The sequence below is a fragment of the Bidens hawaiensis genome, unplaced genomic scaffold (genome assembly GCF_021521415.1).
Source record: "Bidens hawaiensis isolate Kalapana, Puna unplaced genomic scaffold, B.hawaiensis_p1.1 tig00000780_1, whole genome shotgun sequence".
Taxonomy (NCBI): domain Eukaryota; kingdom Viridiplantae; phylum Streptophyta; class Magnoliopsida; order Asterales; family Asteraceae; genus Bidens; species Bidens hawaiensis.
In genome coordinates, this window is record NW_027491045.1 from 1,945,065 (window position 1) to 1,963,421 (window position 18,357).

The following is an 18,357-nucleotide window of genomic DNA, read 5'->3' on the forward strand; positions in this document are numbered from 1 at the left end:
GAAAAGTTTTAAAAGTTTGGACTAAAAAAAGTTTCTTTCATTTGACCTATTTTGGATATGTTCCCCTAAATTAATGACTTGGGTTCAAACTTAAGTTAAGGCGGTTGGAATCTAACTTTAAAACGTCATGTTACCATAAGTAGAAATATTTCTATAAAGTTAGCTTCTTGACTTTTTATCAACTTATAGAAAGTGTTATCATCACTCTCTGTGGCCATGAAGTACGGATACATGGGTAACCGGGTAAAACTAAAAGTAAAAGCCAAATATACTGGGCCGCAGCATACACACTAGTATACTACACTAATACACCTTCTAATTTAATATTTCAAACAGCCATAAAAGTATGATATATATTCAAAAGACCTAGCCAAGAGACTGGAGATTACAAATAATTACATAACACTTGGGTGTCTCATTCTTTCAATATATTACAAATTAAATATATTGATCTCTACTACTGAAGACTTTAATGTTACGAAGTCCGGAAGTTGTAGCCATGGAAGAAGAACAAGTCATTTCTTCTCTTCAAGGCCTTCATTTTGTAGAAGAACAACAAGAAAGAAAACATGAAGAGAGACCAACATGGGCGGATCCAGCATACAAACGGGTGGTTCCCCAGAACCACCCGAGTTTCGAAATAATAGTGTACGGATATATAGAAGACGCGTAGGAACAACCTTATAAATTAAGAGGGAACCACCTAAAAAAAATTCCTGGATCCGCCACTGGAGACCAATACCACCACCGAGCCTGACCGAGGTGGAAGAAATAATCGGCTACCATTTTAAAAACAAGGAGTTGTTAAGGGAAGCATTTACTCATGGTTCTTGCAAAGAAGAAAATTCTTTTTCATATGAGCGGCTAGAGTATCTTGGTGACTCGGTTTTGAACCACTTGATCGCGAAGCTACATTTTACTTTGTACAAGAAAATGTTGCCTGGTGAGTTGACTCGGCTGCGAGCTGCCAATGTTGACACCGAGGCGCTAGCTCGAGCAGCTTTGAAATGCAATTTGCATAGTTATATCCGACACCGGAAGCCTCTTCTTAACGGAAAGGTAACTTTAAGTTTAGTTTCTCATGATCATAAGATTTGTTGGTGGATTGTTTTAAAATTTAGGGTTTTCTTTTAGTTTTTATTCCACAATTTATGAGATAATGCCCAAATTTTTTTGTTACTTTTATCTCATGGTCATATTGCAAATATGGTTAAATTTACATGAATTAATTTGTCAAAAGTACAGATTCAAGAATTTATCAATGAGATTGTGGAGTACCCGTTACACTCTTATGGTATGATCGATCCACCTAAAGTTCTTGCTGACATTATTGAGTCATTGATCGGTGCAATCTTTGTTGATGTTGATTATTCGATGGAAGATACTTGGAAGGTAACATAATGCATTTTATTTCAATACTAGTTGTGAGGACCCGCGCGTCACACCAGGGCCGTAAAAGTGTATTCGAAACATACATAAAGTAAAATTTTGCTAATTTTGATTATTGATTATGTGTGAGGAATTAATTTTGCTAATTAATATAGGGGGGAATGTTGGTCATATACTTATACTTACATGATTAATTTGTTGGAACCCTTTGTGTAATTTGATGTGGATTTTGAACTCGGGTTTTACAGGTTGTGAACCGTTTGTTACACCCCTTGATCACTCCCGAAAATTTGATGAAAAATCCGGTGGCAAAGCTCAATGAAGCATGCAACAAATTTCGACTGAAACCACGTACCAAAGATCTATGGACCGAAATCGGGCAAATTGAGATCTATGTGAATGATGAGTTGATCGGGAAAGGAAAATGCAAGTTAAAAAAGATTGTAGCTATAAACCGAGCAGCCGATGATGCATACAATAACCTTTTTGAAAAGGTTGGTAACAAAGAAACCCTTAAACCACACTTGAGTTGTTCTACAAAACATGCAAAGAGAAAAGAAAGAAAAGAGTTGGCAACATGAAAGAACAACAAGAAAACAAGAATACTGAAGAGAGGTTGCTGCCACGAAGCCTGACAGAGGTGGAAGAAATCATCGGCTATAAATTTAAAAACAAGGAGTTGTTAATGGAAGCATTCATTCATGCTTCGACCAAAGGAGATTACGATTGTTTATCATATGAGCGGCTCGAGTATCTTGGTGACTCAGTTCTGAACCACTTGATCGCGAAGCTTCATTTCACTACATACAAAAGAATGTCGCCTGGTGAGTCGACTCAACTACGAGCCACTAATGTTGACACTGAGGCACTGGCTCGAGCTGCTTTGAAATACAATTTGCATAGTTATCTTCGGCATCAGACTCCTCAACTCGACGAACAGGTGAATTTAGATTTACTTTCTCAAGATCATCATATTGTTAGTTTAGAAAAGCTAAGATTTGTTGGTGAAGGTTTTAAATGTTAAATCAATTGATTTAGCATTACTTTTGTTTTTATTTTATTTTTATGAGGTAATGCACAAGTATTTTTGTTACTTTTATCATGTGATCTTATTGTATATATATATTTGTCAAAACATACAGATTCAAGAATTTATCAAGGGGATTGTGGAGTACCCATCACCCTCGCATGGTTTAATCGATCCACCTAAGGTTCTTGCGGATATTATGGAGTCAGTGATCGGTGCCATCTTTCTTGACACAAATTTCTCGATGGATGACACATGGAAGGTAACATATTAAACTTGATTTCATTATTGTCTGGTTGACACAAATTTCTTGTTGTGGAGTACCCATTTGCATAATTTGTTGTGGACTACGAACTTTTAACAGGTTGTGGATCGTTTGTTACACCCCTTGATCACCCCGGAAAACTTGATAAGGAATCCCGTTGCAAAGTTCTATGAGGCGTGTCAGAAAATCGGATTGAAACCTCATGCCAAAGATCTATGGAACAAAGCCGGGCAAATTGAGATCTATATAAACGATGAGTTGACCGGGAAAGGAGAATACAAGTTGAAAAAGATGGTAGCTATGAACCGAGCTGCTGATGACGCGTACAAGAACTTTTTTGATAGTGTTGGTAACAAAGATAGTGCTATTGGGGCTTAATCAACTATTGCCAATGATTGTACAATGCAACCAACCAATGAAAGTGTGAAAGTGAAACTGTATTTGAATGTTGAAACCGTATCATTAGTTAACTTTTTTTTAAAAGCATCGTATATTAAAAAAAAAAAAGGATTAGTGCAACATCTAGCAAGGTGCTGGGTCATGCACTAACATAAAAGAGTTCCTTAAAGTTTTTATTTATTTATTTAGAAATGACTGGGAGAAATATATTAGAAGAGAGAAAGTTTAGAAAGAAGCATGATGACACAAGATAAAATTACTAGTATTGAACCTGTTTTTGTTTTGTAGACAATGATATTATGTGATGTCATGGACCCTGTGAAGTTGATTGGGCCCACTATAAAATATTAATGCGCCAATTTTGTAGTCAAACATCAAATGAAATATATTTTTATGTGTAAGTTATCATTTCAACCTTTCTGTTTAAACTGTTTAATGGTATTTTAGTATCAGGTCACGTGTAATTGTTAATGTTCTTAGCAAGCATTTTCCACCCTCATCATCATTCTTTTAAATAAAAAACGGTTGTAATGGATCACTTCTTTAATCGTTACCACTTCAAGCCACATTGGACTATATTATAAAAGGACTTTATCCGCTCTTATAATGGCTCCTACAATGTCCCATTACGAATGATCTCATGTGCTTCTTTGATTCGAACTAGATTTTAAATATTCCGACAACATTTTTTATGACATATATTTTTGATTGATTGACTATTGTTTAAATTAAATAGGATTTTAAGCGAAATATTAACGTTTTGTTAAACATAACCTAAAATATCTTTTCGATAATAATGATATGATATAAAAACCTAATTACAAAGTTAATGTTGATATTTATTATCAAACACTTATATTAAATCCATTGATCATTGAGTTAAAAAGTTATAGAATCTTCTTTTACTATTTGTTTTACACGTGGTGAGAAGAAGACAAAGATGTGGAACATGTGATGATTCCAACTGTGAAAAAATCAGATTGTGGTCCTATTATTTAGGAATAGATACCTATGATAGGGGTTTTTCTTTTGTCATGTACTCATATGGCCGGTATGCACTTGCATGAAAGAACAAAGTGTAAACGGTTGGCCTAGGGCCGGGTTAGAGTCACCTCACTCGAGCTAAAAAGGAAAAAAAATCACTCATAAACATCATTAATCATTAATGATGAAACTCACGTTATAAAAAAAACTATATTAAGTCAGATTTTAAACTTGAGATCTTAAATATTTCAGACTTTAATCATCATCTCATGCGATTTGCGATTGAACCAAAAGGACAATTGCTCACCTCCACCCGCTTAAAACTCCATATATAGATCTAGTGCCCAAAAGGCTCCAAGTGGGCTGCCAATCCAGATATCCTAGTTCAATGAATTCCACATTGATCCATGTTTTATTCAATTGAAAGTAGACTTCTTAATGTCATTAAAATTCTCTTGCACGATTTGTTAAACCCTTTAAGCACAAGTTTGTTCCTATTTTTTCATAATTCCCAGCACACGTCATGTAGACACTAGAGAGCCAAACCTGATGGGTCTTGATGTCAATCGTTGCCTTTGAGATGTGCACTACAAGTGTCTCAACTGAGTTATTTCTTGTAATTGCACGCACAACCCGCCAGTTGGCACTGTTTCACTTTTCTCCAATATCAGTATCAACTTTACAAAAATAGAAAACATGACATGCATCATCGACCCCCCAATAAACATAATTTGCAGCCAACAGATTGTAAATGTACCTCTCTATGTATCGCTATTTTTGCTAATGGTACAGATACTACAACAATCCCCACTTTAAACAAGACACTAATTTAATTTCGCACGTAAACCAATCATAACTTTTTATCTATGAATCCTCCATACCATTGCGTGTAGAATTTTACTTAAAGATTTCATTGTGAAGATACCCGTTGATTTCTTAACTCGTGAACAACCATCCTAACCCGATGAAATTTTGTTTTAACATTTGTCAAGAGATTTTAACTTTCCACTTCCAAATAGTCAAAAACCTCTCCCGTACCCTTTTATAACCCTATCTGTCACAAGACACGTCTGTTTGCACTCAAGCTCAAATAGCTTAGGATACATATCCTTTAATGAAAGTCTTAGCTAAGCAACTCTCCAAAATTTTGTTTTATTATGAAATCCTATATTCCTTTTAGTAATGAGTTCGTGTAATACATTACGAATTTTTGACCAAGTACCCAAGTTATTTCGGTTTAATGATATTACACCAAGCAATTCAATGTGTTTTCCATTTGCTTCTATTTCCACCACAAAAAAAAGTTATTCCTTATTTTCTCAAGCACTTCAATAAGTGATTTAGACACCAAAAACTTGTACAAAAAAAATAAGAGAAACTCCCAAACACCGATTTGACCAATGTCAATCTCCCAGCAAATAAGAGATATTCCAAGTGCTAAGTTTATATATTGCTAAGCTTTTCGACTATTGGTTTCCATGTTTCACCAAGGCCATTTATATTTGATACTAACGGTAATCCGTGGTAGAACCTATCCTCATAGCCAAATTGACTACAGTGGTTGGAGCTGACGGGAGGGTGGCAAGATATTCTTGTAGGTGAGAGAGAAAGCACTTATCATTCGTTGGTTATTAGTGGCATTAAAAGTCCAAGGGTATGAACTACATAGTATCCATACAAGGAAAAGCACTTGTCATTCATTGGTTATTATTGGCATCCCGAAAACGTCCAAGTTGAAATATGGCTTTCAAATTGAATTCCGATTTAGTGGATGTTGCCAAAGCTAGGAAGTGGTAATGCCATACGCAAAAGAGAATAAACTCATATAATGACATAGACAAATAGAGCTTTTGCACACGTTTGTTAATCTATCATGAACAAGATCTATACATTTTGTTCGGAAAAGCGTCAAGAGAAAAAGAAAGAATCAAATTAATCGATATGTTTATCGAAACAAACGAAAAGGAAACGGAATACGAAACCTAAATCATTGATCAACTAAACCCTCTTAAAACTTTCTTTAAAAAATAATAATAAAATTCTATAATGTAAATACCATAAAACAATATTTTAATTCTATTTAATGAAAATTTCTTTCCAAAAATGAAAACAAGTAGATTTTATTTTTAGAAATTTTTAGAAATCTGATGCAATTACCAATTGATGATCTGACTTAATTCTCGATTCTACTATAATCTTCATAAAACCATATTATTTGCAGTGGCGGCGGATCTAGAACCAAATGTCAGTGGTAACGTTCAAAATTTTTTTAACCATATTTCATATTGTCTAACTACACAAAAACAAAAGCACGATTTAAATAAATTTAAACATGTGGGCTGCATATTTTTCTCATTCAGTTTTTAAAAGCTTGAAATCGAGCCATTAAATCCTCTTTTTTTACTTTATCAAGAGTTTCTCTTTCGACCGCACAAATTAAAACATTGTTCAAATACTCATAACCCATTCAATTGCGCAAATCCGTCTTGATAAACTTCATTTTAGAAAAACATCTTTCAACGGTTGCGTTTGCAGCCGGTAAAACCAACATCAATATACGATAAACCAAAGGAAAAGTGAAGCATTTTCCGGTTTCCACCATTACACGAGCAAAGTCACATATTCCACAAAATTTTGTAAATTTATCATATTTATTTAAAGTGTGATAAAAGGTCATGAGATCACCCGAAATACTGATTAACTGTGGAAACCCAAAATACTGATTAATTACAAAATTGTGTGGAATATGTGACATTGCTCTTGTAATGATGGAAACCGGAAAAGCTTGAAAGTTGGTAGATACTGAAAAGCTTGAAAGTTGGAAACCGAAATACACATCTTTCTTCATTACTAAAGTCATTCAGATATATATTAGAAAATGCCACTATCTTCGATATATCAAACTTAGAAAATGGATCACAAGGATTTAAACAGGACATAATTTCTATCAAACTAGTTGAGACCTCACTAAATCTATTTCCAAGTTCTTGAATTCGCATATCCAAAAGGTATTAAAAACTTCAACCTCAAAATGATGTCGATTAGTAATTTCGGTTTCGTTGATTACCATAACTTTTTGTCATATCAAACATCTTAATCTTGTTTTTTTCACAAAAGATGTCACTCTAGCTAACATATTGTCAAACCCGTTTTGTCTTAGATTATTCAATGTTCAGGTCGTCCTGCTTATCAGCTTAGACGCCTCTAACAAGGCTTGATTTTTTTAAGAGGTTTTGATAAAGCATTTGTGAGGTCTAAAATATCATCTAACAAGTGTATATATATTATTTTAAGTGTAGCATATTTTAAGGGTTAATGAGTTTTATTGATTGGGCTTAGGGGTGTTCATCGAATCGAATAACGATTTTTCAAGTTAATCGAATCGAATAATTCGAATAATTTATTTTTTTGCTAGTATTCGTATTCGATTCGTATTCGTTTAAAAGTTGGATTATTCGATTCGTATTCGTATTCGTATTACATCCCATATTCGAAATTCGATTATATTCGTATTTGAAACTCGAATTCGAATAAATTTGAATTGATACAAATTCACATATGTCAAAAACTTCAAAAATTATAATCATCAATGTAAAACACATAAATATAAGTTTAAAATAGCTACAATACCACATGAAAATAAGTTCAAAATTAAGTATTAGCAAAATTAAGAAATATCAGTACGGGTTGTTGGGATATATTATTATGTTTTGACATTTATTATGTAAGATTTGACCCAAATTAATAAATTAAATATATATTAACATATTATATAATTTGAATTCGAATTTCGAATCGAATCGAATAAAAAATCATGAATTCGTATTCGATTACTATACTCGAATACGAATCGAATCGAATTAGAATATTTTGAAATCGAATTCGAATCTTTATATTCGAATTCGAATCGAGTCGAATTTCAAATGTTTCGAATCGAATCAAATTTTGAGCACCCCTAGTTGGGCTTTACACATTTGTTTGGACTTTAGTTGGGTTGAATTTTTAAATTGGTTGGGCTTAAAACACATAAGAGTAACGTTATTTTTTTCAAGGGGTAACGAAACACGAAAACTGACATAATCTTTTTTTACACGCTACCGACGAGAAGTTGAGGGGTAGCGGAGGCTATCCCTAGTGTTAACATACATCCGCCACTGATTATTTGCTTCTCTTAAATGAAAGATTGATTTTTCCATAACATATCCTACACTTTTATTCTTTCTTTTTTTAACAACTAACGAATCCTTCAAATAAACTACTGGTAAAACTCATCACATCGGAATACGCTCGTCTTTTTATTCGGAAAAAACCCTCACATAAGGCCAACACCCATAAACACTCGCCTGAATGCACGACATGGTGAGATAAAACTCGTTCAGTTCAACGATCAAAATGGTGAAAGCCACATACTCGTCTAGTTGCTAATCATCACTCTTGTGCCTCTAAAGCAGGAATCAAACCCGAGTTTAGGGATGGCAATGAAGCCCGAACCCGATGGGAAAACCCGAAACCCGACAAAATGGGACGGGTTTGGGAATAGTTTTAAAATTTTTCGCGGGTTTGGGACGGGTTTGGGATTTCTAATATACCCGATTACCCGACACGATTACCCGATAACATAAACCCATTTACCCCGATTATGTACCTGATGTACCCGGTATAGCTTATTACATTATATATGTACTATATTCCAAATATGTTATTTGTCGAAACTTGTTTATGTTAATTATTTGAGATATTTTGTCTTGATAACCATTTTTGTAATCGATTAGTTATATTTTGTCAAAACCCGTCAGGTTTTGAGCCGAGTATACCCGACGGGTATTTTATCGAAACCCGATGGGTAGTTACCCGATTAAAGCCCGACGAGTTTAAGATGAACTTTAATAGCCGGGTATGAGTTTGAGAATACCTAAACCCGACCAAAACCCGACTCATTGTCATCCCTACCTAAGTTACAAGAAATACCAAGTCTTTATCTTACGGTTTCACCGTTGAATATCATATAGAATATAATAATAATAACAATAATAATATTTCTTTCTATAAAAAGGTCACCGTCACGAGTCACCCTCTCGTGCACGTTACCACCCCTCAAACCCTTCGCCAACAAGAAACCAACCAAACATTTCCCATGGAACAACATAATAATAATAATAATAATAATAATAATATTATGACCTCTCTTGAAACCCTAAGCCTCCACCACCAACCGAGCCTAACCGAGGTTGAAACCATCATCGGCTACGAGTTCAAAAACAAACAACTCCTGACCGAAGCCTTCACCGATGCTTCGTACAAGTCAGACGAGTCTATATCGTACGAGCGGCTTGAGTATTTAGGTGACTCGGTTTTGAACCACTTGATTGCTAAACTGCATTATACTCTGTATGAGAATATGGCGCCTGGTGAGTTGACTCGGCTACGAGCCGCTAATGTTGACACTGAGGCGCTGGCTCGAGCCGCGCTGAGGTATGGGTTGCATAAGTATTTACGCCACCGGAAACCGCTTCTTGATGGACAGGTAAGTTTTGTTAAGTTAATTTACGGTTTTTGTTATTATTATTATTATTATTATTATTATTTGTTGTGAAGATAATGCTCTGTTTTGGATCTAGGTTTAATATTAAAGTTTGATCGCTTTTTCCCAAAAAATATTGTCACTTTTATTCCGTGATCCATTTTAATTGGGTAGGAAGCCAACGTAACAAACAGTGTTTTATTTTTATTTGGCTAGCACAAAGTTTGTGTTTGTTTTATTTTAGTATTCATAATTTACTGCACAATAATTGTTTAATGATACGACACATTTAAAGGCAAAAACAAAAACGCTCAAAGGTAAAAATACTAAAACACTTGGTCAAAAACTAAAACGCTCAAAAACAGTTTTCGTGAAGAAAAGTAAAAAACTGATCGATTAATGATCCAAAACTGTTTATTTAGGTGAACCAATGATTAATTGGATATGTATTGACGATTTCGAGATCTTGTGATGTGATTTCATGGATCGATTTCATGAATTTAATTATTCTTGTACCTAATGTACGTTAAACAATTATTGTATTATATCTTTTCTCGGGGTCACAACAGGAAAGTCAAGTGGGCATAAGGAGTCTTGGTGGTGGAATGACGCAGTGCAAGACAAGATAAGGGACAAACAAGGATGTTTTAGGGAGCTAATGAGGTGCACGAATGAGGAGGAGCGAGTGGAATTGAGGGACAACTACAAAACGGCCAAGATAGAGGCAAAGAAGGCAGTGGCGGAAGCAAAGAAGGCGGCCTTTAAACGGATGTATGAAAGTCTAGAAACAAAAGAGGGGGAACATGCTATGTTTAAGATTGCCAAAGCCAGGGAGCGTAGAAGGCAAGATCTAGGACCGGTGAAGTTCATAAAGGATACAGATGGGCATGTACTGGTCAAGGAGCAGGACATCAAGCTAAGATGGCAAACCTACTTCCACAATCTTTTTAACAATGGGAGAGCTTACCAAGAAGAACATGACAACACAAACTTTCAACGACAACAATCGAATAACTGCTACTGCCGACAGATCACACGAGAAGAGGTGAAGGACGCACTTAGGAGGATGGGAAGGTCTAAGGCGGTTGGCCCAGACAACATACCCATCGAGGTGTGGAAGTGTCTGGGGGAGGAAGGAGTCATGTGGTTAACTACTCTGTTCAATAGTATTCTCAAATCAGGTAAGATGCCAGACCAGTGAAGGAGCAGCGTTGTAGTTCCTATCTATAAGAACAAAGGAGACGCCCAATGTTGTGGTAACTACCGAGGAATCAAACTACTAAGTCATACTATGAAGCTATGGGAAAGAGTGATTGAGGTTAGACTTAGACGAGAAACTCAGGTTACGGTCAACCAATTTGGCTTCATGCCGGGGCGTTCCACCACAGAGGCAATACACCTTATAAGAAGATTAATGGAAAAGTATAGGGAGAAGAAGCGTGATCTACATATGGTGTTTATTGACCTAGAAAAGGCCTACGACAGTGTGCCACGACAGGTGCTCTGGGAGTGCTTGGAGGGTAGAAGAGTGCCCAGGAAATACATAGAGATAATTATAGATATGTATACCAGGAGTGAAATAAGTGTCCGTGCGCCAGTGGGGGATACTGATTTATTTCCTGTAGAGGTAGGTCTTCACCAGGGGTCAGCGTTGAGCCCGTTTCTTTTTGCAGTAGTCTTGAATGAGTTGTCAAAGTCGATTCAGGGGACTCTCCCGTGGTGCATGATGTTCGCAGACGATATTGTGTTACTTGCTGAGAAAAAACAAGATCTAAATATGAGGCTTGAGGAGTGGCGAACAACCTTAGAGACAAAAGGTTTAAAGATTAGCCGATCTAAGACGGAGTACCTACACTGTGATTTTGGTGAGATAAACGACAGTGAAGACGCACACATCACAATTGAAGGGCAGGTGGTCCCGCAGGTAACGAAGTTCAAGTATTTAGGATCATTTGTACAGAGCGATGGGGAATTAGATAGTGATGTGACCCACCGAGTTCAGGTAGGATGGTGTAGATGGAAAGCAGCCACAGGTATATTGTGCGACAAGAGTTTCCCGACTAATCTGAAGGGAAAATTCTATAGGGTGGCAGTTAGACCTGCAATGCTATATGGAACAGATTGTTGGGCCATCAAGAAGGCACAAGTGCGGAAGATGGAGGTAGCAGAAATGAGAATGCTACGTTGGATGTGTGGGCACACAAGGCTAGACAGAATAAGAAACATTGTGCTTCGCGAGAGATTAGGGGTGGCGAACATAGCAGACAAGATAAGAGAGTGGTGATTGAGATGGTTTGGACATGTAAAGAGAAGACAGACGACGAATCCTGTTAGATCCGTAGAAAACATTATTATAGAGGGGAGGAGGGGTAGAGGACGACCGAAATTGACTTGGGATGAGAGGATTAGGCATGATTTGATAGACCTAAACCTCTCCGAGGACATGGTTGAGGATAGGAATTCGTGGAGAAGTAGAATTAAAGTTAAGGATTTTTAGAGAGAATTGAATACCTTAGGGCTTAGACTTAACTTATTTAGGTCACATACCATAATGGTATTTCCCTTACATATTTTATTATTATTATTATTATTATTATTAGCTTTTATATTGCGGTTAAACTGTGACCTTATTATTAATATTATTATAATTAGTAGTAGTTTTTTATATAACTGTTAAACTTTGATTTCCTTTTTTTGCTTCATACACATGTTCTTAGAGCCGAGGGTCTCTCTGGAAGCCACCTCTTTATTCCTTTGGATAGAGGTACGGTGTGCCTACATCCCACCCTCCCCAGACCCTACCTATAGCTCTGCTGTCGGTGGGATTTTACTGGGTATGATTGATTGATTGATTGATTGATCTTTTCTCCATATTTTATATGTTAATTTACTTAAAAATTATTCATTTAAATGTATTTTTTGTTTGTTTTATACTTGAAAGTTTTGCTTAATTGTTTGTTTTATACTTGAAAGTTTTGCTTAAAATTTATATGATAAGATTAGAACAGTAATTAAAAACATTTAATGAAAAAACAACAAAAACGGTTGTAAATAAACGTAGGCAAACACATTATCGAACGATCGCGAACACAATTAAACTAACATTGCCTCTATTCGCAAGGCCGACTTGGATAGGAGGGTGGGGTGGTCGATGACCTGATCACCCGGTAGGCCCGGAATTTTTTTAAAAAAATATATATTTTTATAGATTTTTATGAAAAAATATGTATTTTTAATGTTTAAACTCAATTACTGAACTCATTCAAACATATTTTTATATATATTTAAAAAAACAACAAAACAACTTTTTGCACAACCCAAATCTTAATGAAGTAAGCCCATTTAATAATTTAATTATTTAAAACCAACAAAAATAAACCCTTTTACTTAAGACCCAAAAATATTTTCGTCTTCGGCCCAAAATTTTTTTAACGATTCTCGGAGACAGCTCAATTGGATGAAATTCCTTGTTCATGTTCGTTCATTTATAAAACCAACGAACTTACCGCCAAACATTCGGTTTGTTTACAGTTTTAAAGATTGTTAAGTGCTTTAATTCAGGGACCAGTTTTTCATGTGAATATTTGTTTGTTAAAAAAAACAGATTCAAGAATTCATGGAAGGGATTATAGAGTACCCTACACACTCTCATGGTATGATTGATCCACCAAAAGTCCTTGCTGATATATTCAAGTCTCTGATCGGTGCTATCTTTCTGGTTACAGATTCATCAATGGATGATACCTGGAAGGTGATAAGTAATAACATACTGCATTTAATATCAATATTACGTATTATTTCGACTTGTCTAATTTATTATGGATTATAAACTCGGTTGTTACAGGTTATTGAGCGTTTGTTGCAGCCGTTAACCACACCAGAAAACTTAATGCAGCATCCGGTGGCTAGGTTTAATGAAGCGTGCCTGAAGAGTGGGCTCAAACCGCAGGCGATTGATTTGTGGAGTAAAACCGGGCAGATTGAGATTTATATAGAAATGAGATGATTGGGAGGGGGTGTTATAAGTTGAAGAAGATAATCGCTGTGAATAGAGCAGCGGATGATGCGTACAAGAATCTTTTCGGTAGTAAAGGTGGTTGCATTGGTGCTTGACCGAACACCACTTTTGTATCAAATTAAACGAGCTTTTCCCTGTGTGGTTACAAAGGAAAAAGCTCGTTTATTTTGGAACGAAGAGGGTTATTGCGTTATTGTGTTCTGTTTGCTATGTTTTTGCACTGACTGTTGTTATTTCGGTTTTTTTTTATCATACTTTCTTGACATTTTACTTGCTATAAGTTGAAGTTGAATCCATTTTGCTAATATTTATAGGCTTTCATCTTTTTAGTGGATTAGTTTGTGTTTAGCATTTACAAATATGCTTAATGAAATGTCAAAACAGGTGGGATTTAGTTAAGAAATAAATATATTAAGCCTATTAAATAACAATATCATATGATGTTCGTACCAAAGTGATACGTGTGTGATGGTATATAAAGTTAAAAAGTTGAAGCTATATTTTACATAAATCTTCTTTCACGTGATTATGTAATGATGTAATGCTCGAATCTATGACCTACTTTTCTTTATTCATATTTAATTATATAAATTGTTGTAAAAATTATGTTAGACGTAAATTAATTCCTGATTAATCGTTTGTTTTAATTTCACGTACTAATCGCCGATTATCCCTATTTAGACATAATCGGTCAAGAGTTTATATAGAAAATTTGGTATATATACGTATATTTGAAAATTTTACGTATAAAATTCAAATCCGATTAATCGTTTACCCCACCGCCCGATTAATGTCTAGCGATATCTACAACACCAGCTATATGCAATTATGCACATCTCAGTTTGCTAATTAACGAGCAAAGTAACAATTCTGGTGACAAATTAAATATAATCTGATTGTCTTTCTGAACAGAAAAAACTATAAAAAACCTAGTCACAACATTTTTAATGCTAAACACTTACATTAAACACTAACGGTAAAATGAAAGCATTGTTAGGGCATACGTAACAGCCCCACCTAGGATGAAGGCGTCGCCCAACACCAAAACAGATGGGTTGGGGGCGACAGGGTGAAGCGAACAACGAGCGTGAGGCAGGCAAACGTTGTGTAATAATTGTCAAGGGCCAATCAAATGCATACACATCAAACCTTTTTTAATATTCTTTTGCTTTATTCAATTTTCATGTTACATTTTTAAAAAATGTTTTTCACCTTTGTGTAATGAATTCAACATTTTCTAGATGGAAACTATTTATCATATATTTGTTACACACTAGTTAGAAAAAGACAGCTGAAAAACTTATGCTAATGTTGTACAAGGTTCCAATTGTGGTCCTTTCATTTTAGGAACAAATAAGGAAAGTGGAGGGTTATTTGTCACATGGAATACTGTATGTACTTCCAAGTGAAGACAAAAAAAAATGATCTTGGTTTTGGGTTAACCACTTGAACCAAAACTCTATAGGCTTGGAAACGAACAGAATGAAAATAAGCATGTTTATGTTTGCTCGTTTAACATTAACCGAACAAACATTTAAACATGAACAATAATGAACACGGTTTTCTAGTCGGTGTTCATTTGTTAAGAAATGAGCGTGTTCATATTCATGTTCATTTGTTAATTAATACTCCATAGTATAAATGAACGGTTCGCGGAGGTACTAACTGATCATATATGAACAAACATAATCGAGAGAACACGATTAAAAGTAAACGTGAACATCGTTTGTTGGATCTGAAAAATAGAAAAACTAGACTAATTGTAATGGGCCCAAAAAAAATATATGAATAACTAAATGAACGTAGTTAATAAACATGCATTATTGATTATTAACATATACGAACAAGCATAAATAGACGTAAATAAATGAACTATCATGAATATAAATGAACGAACGAGACATTTACTGTACTCACAAAATCTTAATGCACTTTTTTAGTTGTTAGCCTAGCTACTGATTAGAGATTTTCGTTTTGGGTCTTATATATTCGGCTTTTAAAAAAATTATAGATTTGAGGAATATAAACTGACCATATCATGTGACGCAATGACGAACATAACAAAACTTGAGCCATAAATATTTTGGCATTCAAGTAAACTCATTTTGGGCCTATTCTGTGTGGAGTTGTGGACTGCCAAACACAGTTTTACTAAGCCCAAATTTTATGCTATAATTAGGCTTAGAGTGGGCCCTAAGACTTTAATAAATACTTTTATTTTTTATTTTATAATAATAAGGGTATTTTGGTCATTAAACACTCAATTAACAAAATAAGTTAACCTTCATCCGTTTCAGGTATCAAGGTTAGGGGTGTGCACAGTTTGGTTCGGTTCAGTTCGATTAATGGCAATAACCGAAACCATAACCAAACACTTCAGTTATTAAAAACAATAGCTCTTCGGTTTTGGTGAGTCGGTTATTAGCAACTAATTCGGTTTGGTTCGGTTAATTAAATGCTAAACCCAAACTTTTAACACGGACTAATAAACAATTAGGTTGTACACATTACTTCCAAAATATACATAAATGATTACCCGTGAACTTAGTTTTAAGTTTTAATAGGTGAAAAGCTAACTATTAAGACATTGTATAAGAAAATAAATGCAATTTAAAGTTACTATCATTGAAACGAATTAATATATGTTACTAATGGAATGAAATATCGACGATCAAGTATACAATAGTCAAAGAAAGTTGGATAAATATCATTTGAAGTATTGAAACATAATATCATTAGAAGAAGATGATTGTTAAGGATCAAAGTAATGCTTAATCAGTTAGGTTCGGTTATTTACATGTCTATATACACCCAACTTTAATCTCCTACCCTTATTTACATGTCTATATACACCCAACACATTTATATAATGGCGGGTTATTGACTTGAGCGTCAGGGGTCTTCAAAGGGCTCCAGTTTTGGGTTATCTAACGAGTTTTACATCCTGCAACTTGGATCTAATCTCGAGAGCACTATGAACGACTTAACATGACAACCCGATGGATGTAGTGTAACAACACTTGCCAACATTAGTAGTTTCTGAAAAGTAATTAGAGGCGTCACGTAATGTCAAATGCTAAGTACTTAGATGAAAGAGACTTTAAACTAATAGCTCCAACTTTAAAACTTTTTGTTAAGTACTTGATAAGATATGAAGACATGGATCACTCACAATGAACCATCATAGTCTAGTAAGACAATAGGGTGTTTGGTATTTATAATTCCATACCAAGTTGTTCTCTATAACAAAAAGAATTAAAATCATTGCATGCTTACGTGATGAGACCATATAACATTATTATTATCAATGAATGGAGATATAAGACTTGTGAAAGACGCATCACTACCACAAGTGTGGTGTATAACATTAACGTACATGTTAATGTTTTTTCTTTCAATGCACAATTGCTTCACTTTACAAACCTAGAAATTAGAGGTCGAAAATGAAAGAGGCAATGTTAGGCAACGGTTTAAAACAAATAGTTATTAGTGCGGGTTTAATGGGTAACACCTAGAATTCTTTTCTTCTTCTTTCTTATAAAATATAATGTGTATGATCAAAAACCGAGCTTTTAGATCATCTTCATATTTCTACAAACCAGTCTCTTAATAACCAAGTTATAGTAATATGCTAACTGATTCAAATGTTATCTCTTAATCGGTCGGATTTCTTAATGACTCAGCACAAGGTTGCCAAACAGTTCTACTTCTATAGTGGATAATACCTTCTTTTTTTTTTGTGGGGGGGGGGGGGGGGGGGAGGGATGATGCTGCTCGGTTTGTCATTAATCACCTAAGGACCGCTAATGATCTTCAAGTTTATATTTTCTTTTAACATTTTGTATGATCCGTCACAATCAGTCAATTAATCTATCACTTATAAAAGTGTTGTTTTCTGGTGTATCAAATACATGCATTTAAATGGATACGAGTCACGAGTACAAAAGGGATGATTAATGTACCTAAATATGTGTGATAAAAAATTTATATATCTAATATAATATGATAATTATTCTAAGGAAAAAATCCGTTGCAAAAATAAAGCATCTTATTTGGAGAATCAGTCAATCGGGTTCTCAAGTAGAGAAAACGAATTGTTTTTCTATACGAAAAACAAAAAAGAGTTGCGAAAACACCCCTAATTGAAACGTGATGGATGAAAGCAATATCTTCTGCTACAAATAAGAGAAATGGTACCCTTGACATGATTTATCTTTAATTTGTCATCTCTGAAAAAAAAAGTCAAGTTTACTTGTGAGGATAAAGTTACAAGAAATAAGATCATATTCGTTTCAAAACATTATTTTGAAATTTTGCCATGGATCATCAACGTATGAATCATCGCAAATATGAATTTATGAGCATGCACGAAAAAACACCTAAGGAAATTTTATTCAGAATTCAATAAATTGTTAGTAATTACATGTATTAGCGACAAGTAGCGTCATATTCAAATTCTTTTATATATGTTATTTGGATTAACGAAAAAATATACAAATAAATAGACGTCATTAAGATATCTCTTGATAAGTTGTGATAGATAACTAAATATTGAAAAATTCAATATATCCTTTTGTAGTTAGGTAACTTGTCTCCTCAATGGTGACGAATCCCCGATAAAATTTTCGTTTGGCAAGGTACCTCCTTTGCCGATGGAGAATTCATTTTTAGGGAGAATGTCACGTATTTGTAAAAAGTAATGGTAACCGTAGTCTTATACTCGATTGAACTATGCCTCATACCTTTTCTCAATA

General features: G+C 34.7%; 2 protein-coding genes and 1 pseudogene across 3 annotated transcripts; all 3 read left to right on the plus strand.

The window, feature by feature from the left end:
* The first annotated feature begins 499 nt into the window (after window positions 1–499).
* LOC143535539 (ribonuclease 3-like protein 3) lies at window positions 500–1,970 on the plus strand. Its single transcript, XM_077029766.1, has 4 exons — window positions 500–569; window positions 704–1,059; window positions 1,246–1,392; window positions 1,638–1,970. Exons 1-4 carry the CDS (start codon window positions 500–502, stop codon window positions 1,968–1,970), a joined length of 906 nt encoding a protein of 301 aa, XP_076885881.1.
* Window positions 1,967–3,059, plus strand: LOC143535549 (ribonuclease 3-like protein 3). The gene is made up of 3 exons (XM_077029776.1): window positions 1,967–2,329; window positions 2,532–2,678; window positions 2,781–3,059. The coding sequence occupies exons 1-3, from the start codon at window positions 1,967–1,969 to the stop codon at window positions 3,057–3,059; spliced, it is 789 nt and encodes a 262-aa protein (XP_076885891.1).
* A 6,130-nt stretch (window positions 3,060–9,189) lies between these two features.
* LOC143536730 (ribonuclease 3-like protein 3) lies at window positions 9,190–13,908 on the plus strand (annotated as a pseudogene). The gene is made up of 3 exons (XR_013135931.1): window positions 9,190–9,588; window positions 13,190–13,336; window positions 13,430–13,908. The product of XR_013135931.1 is annotated as a ribonuclease 3-like protein 3 (transcript).
* The last annotated feature ends 4,449 nt before the right edge of the window (window positions 13,909–18,357 follow it).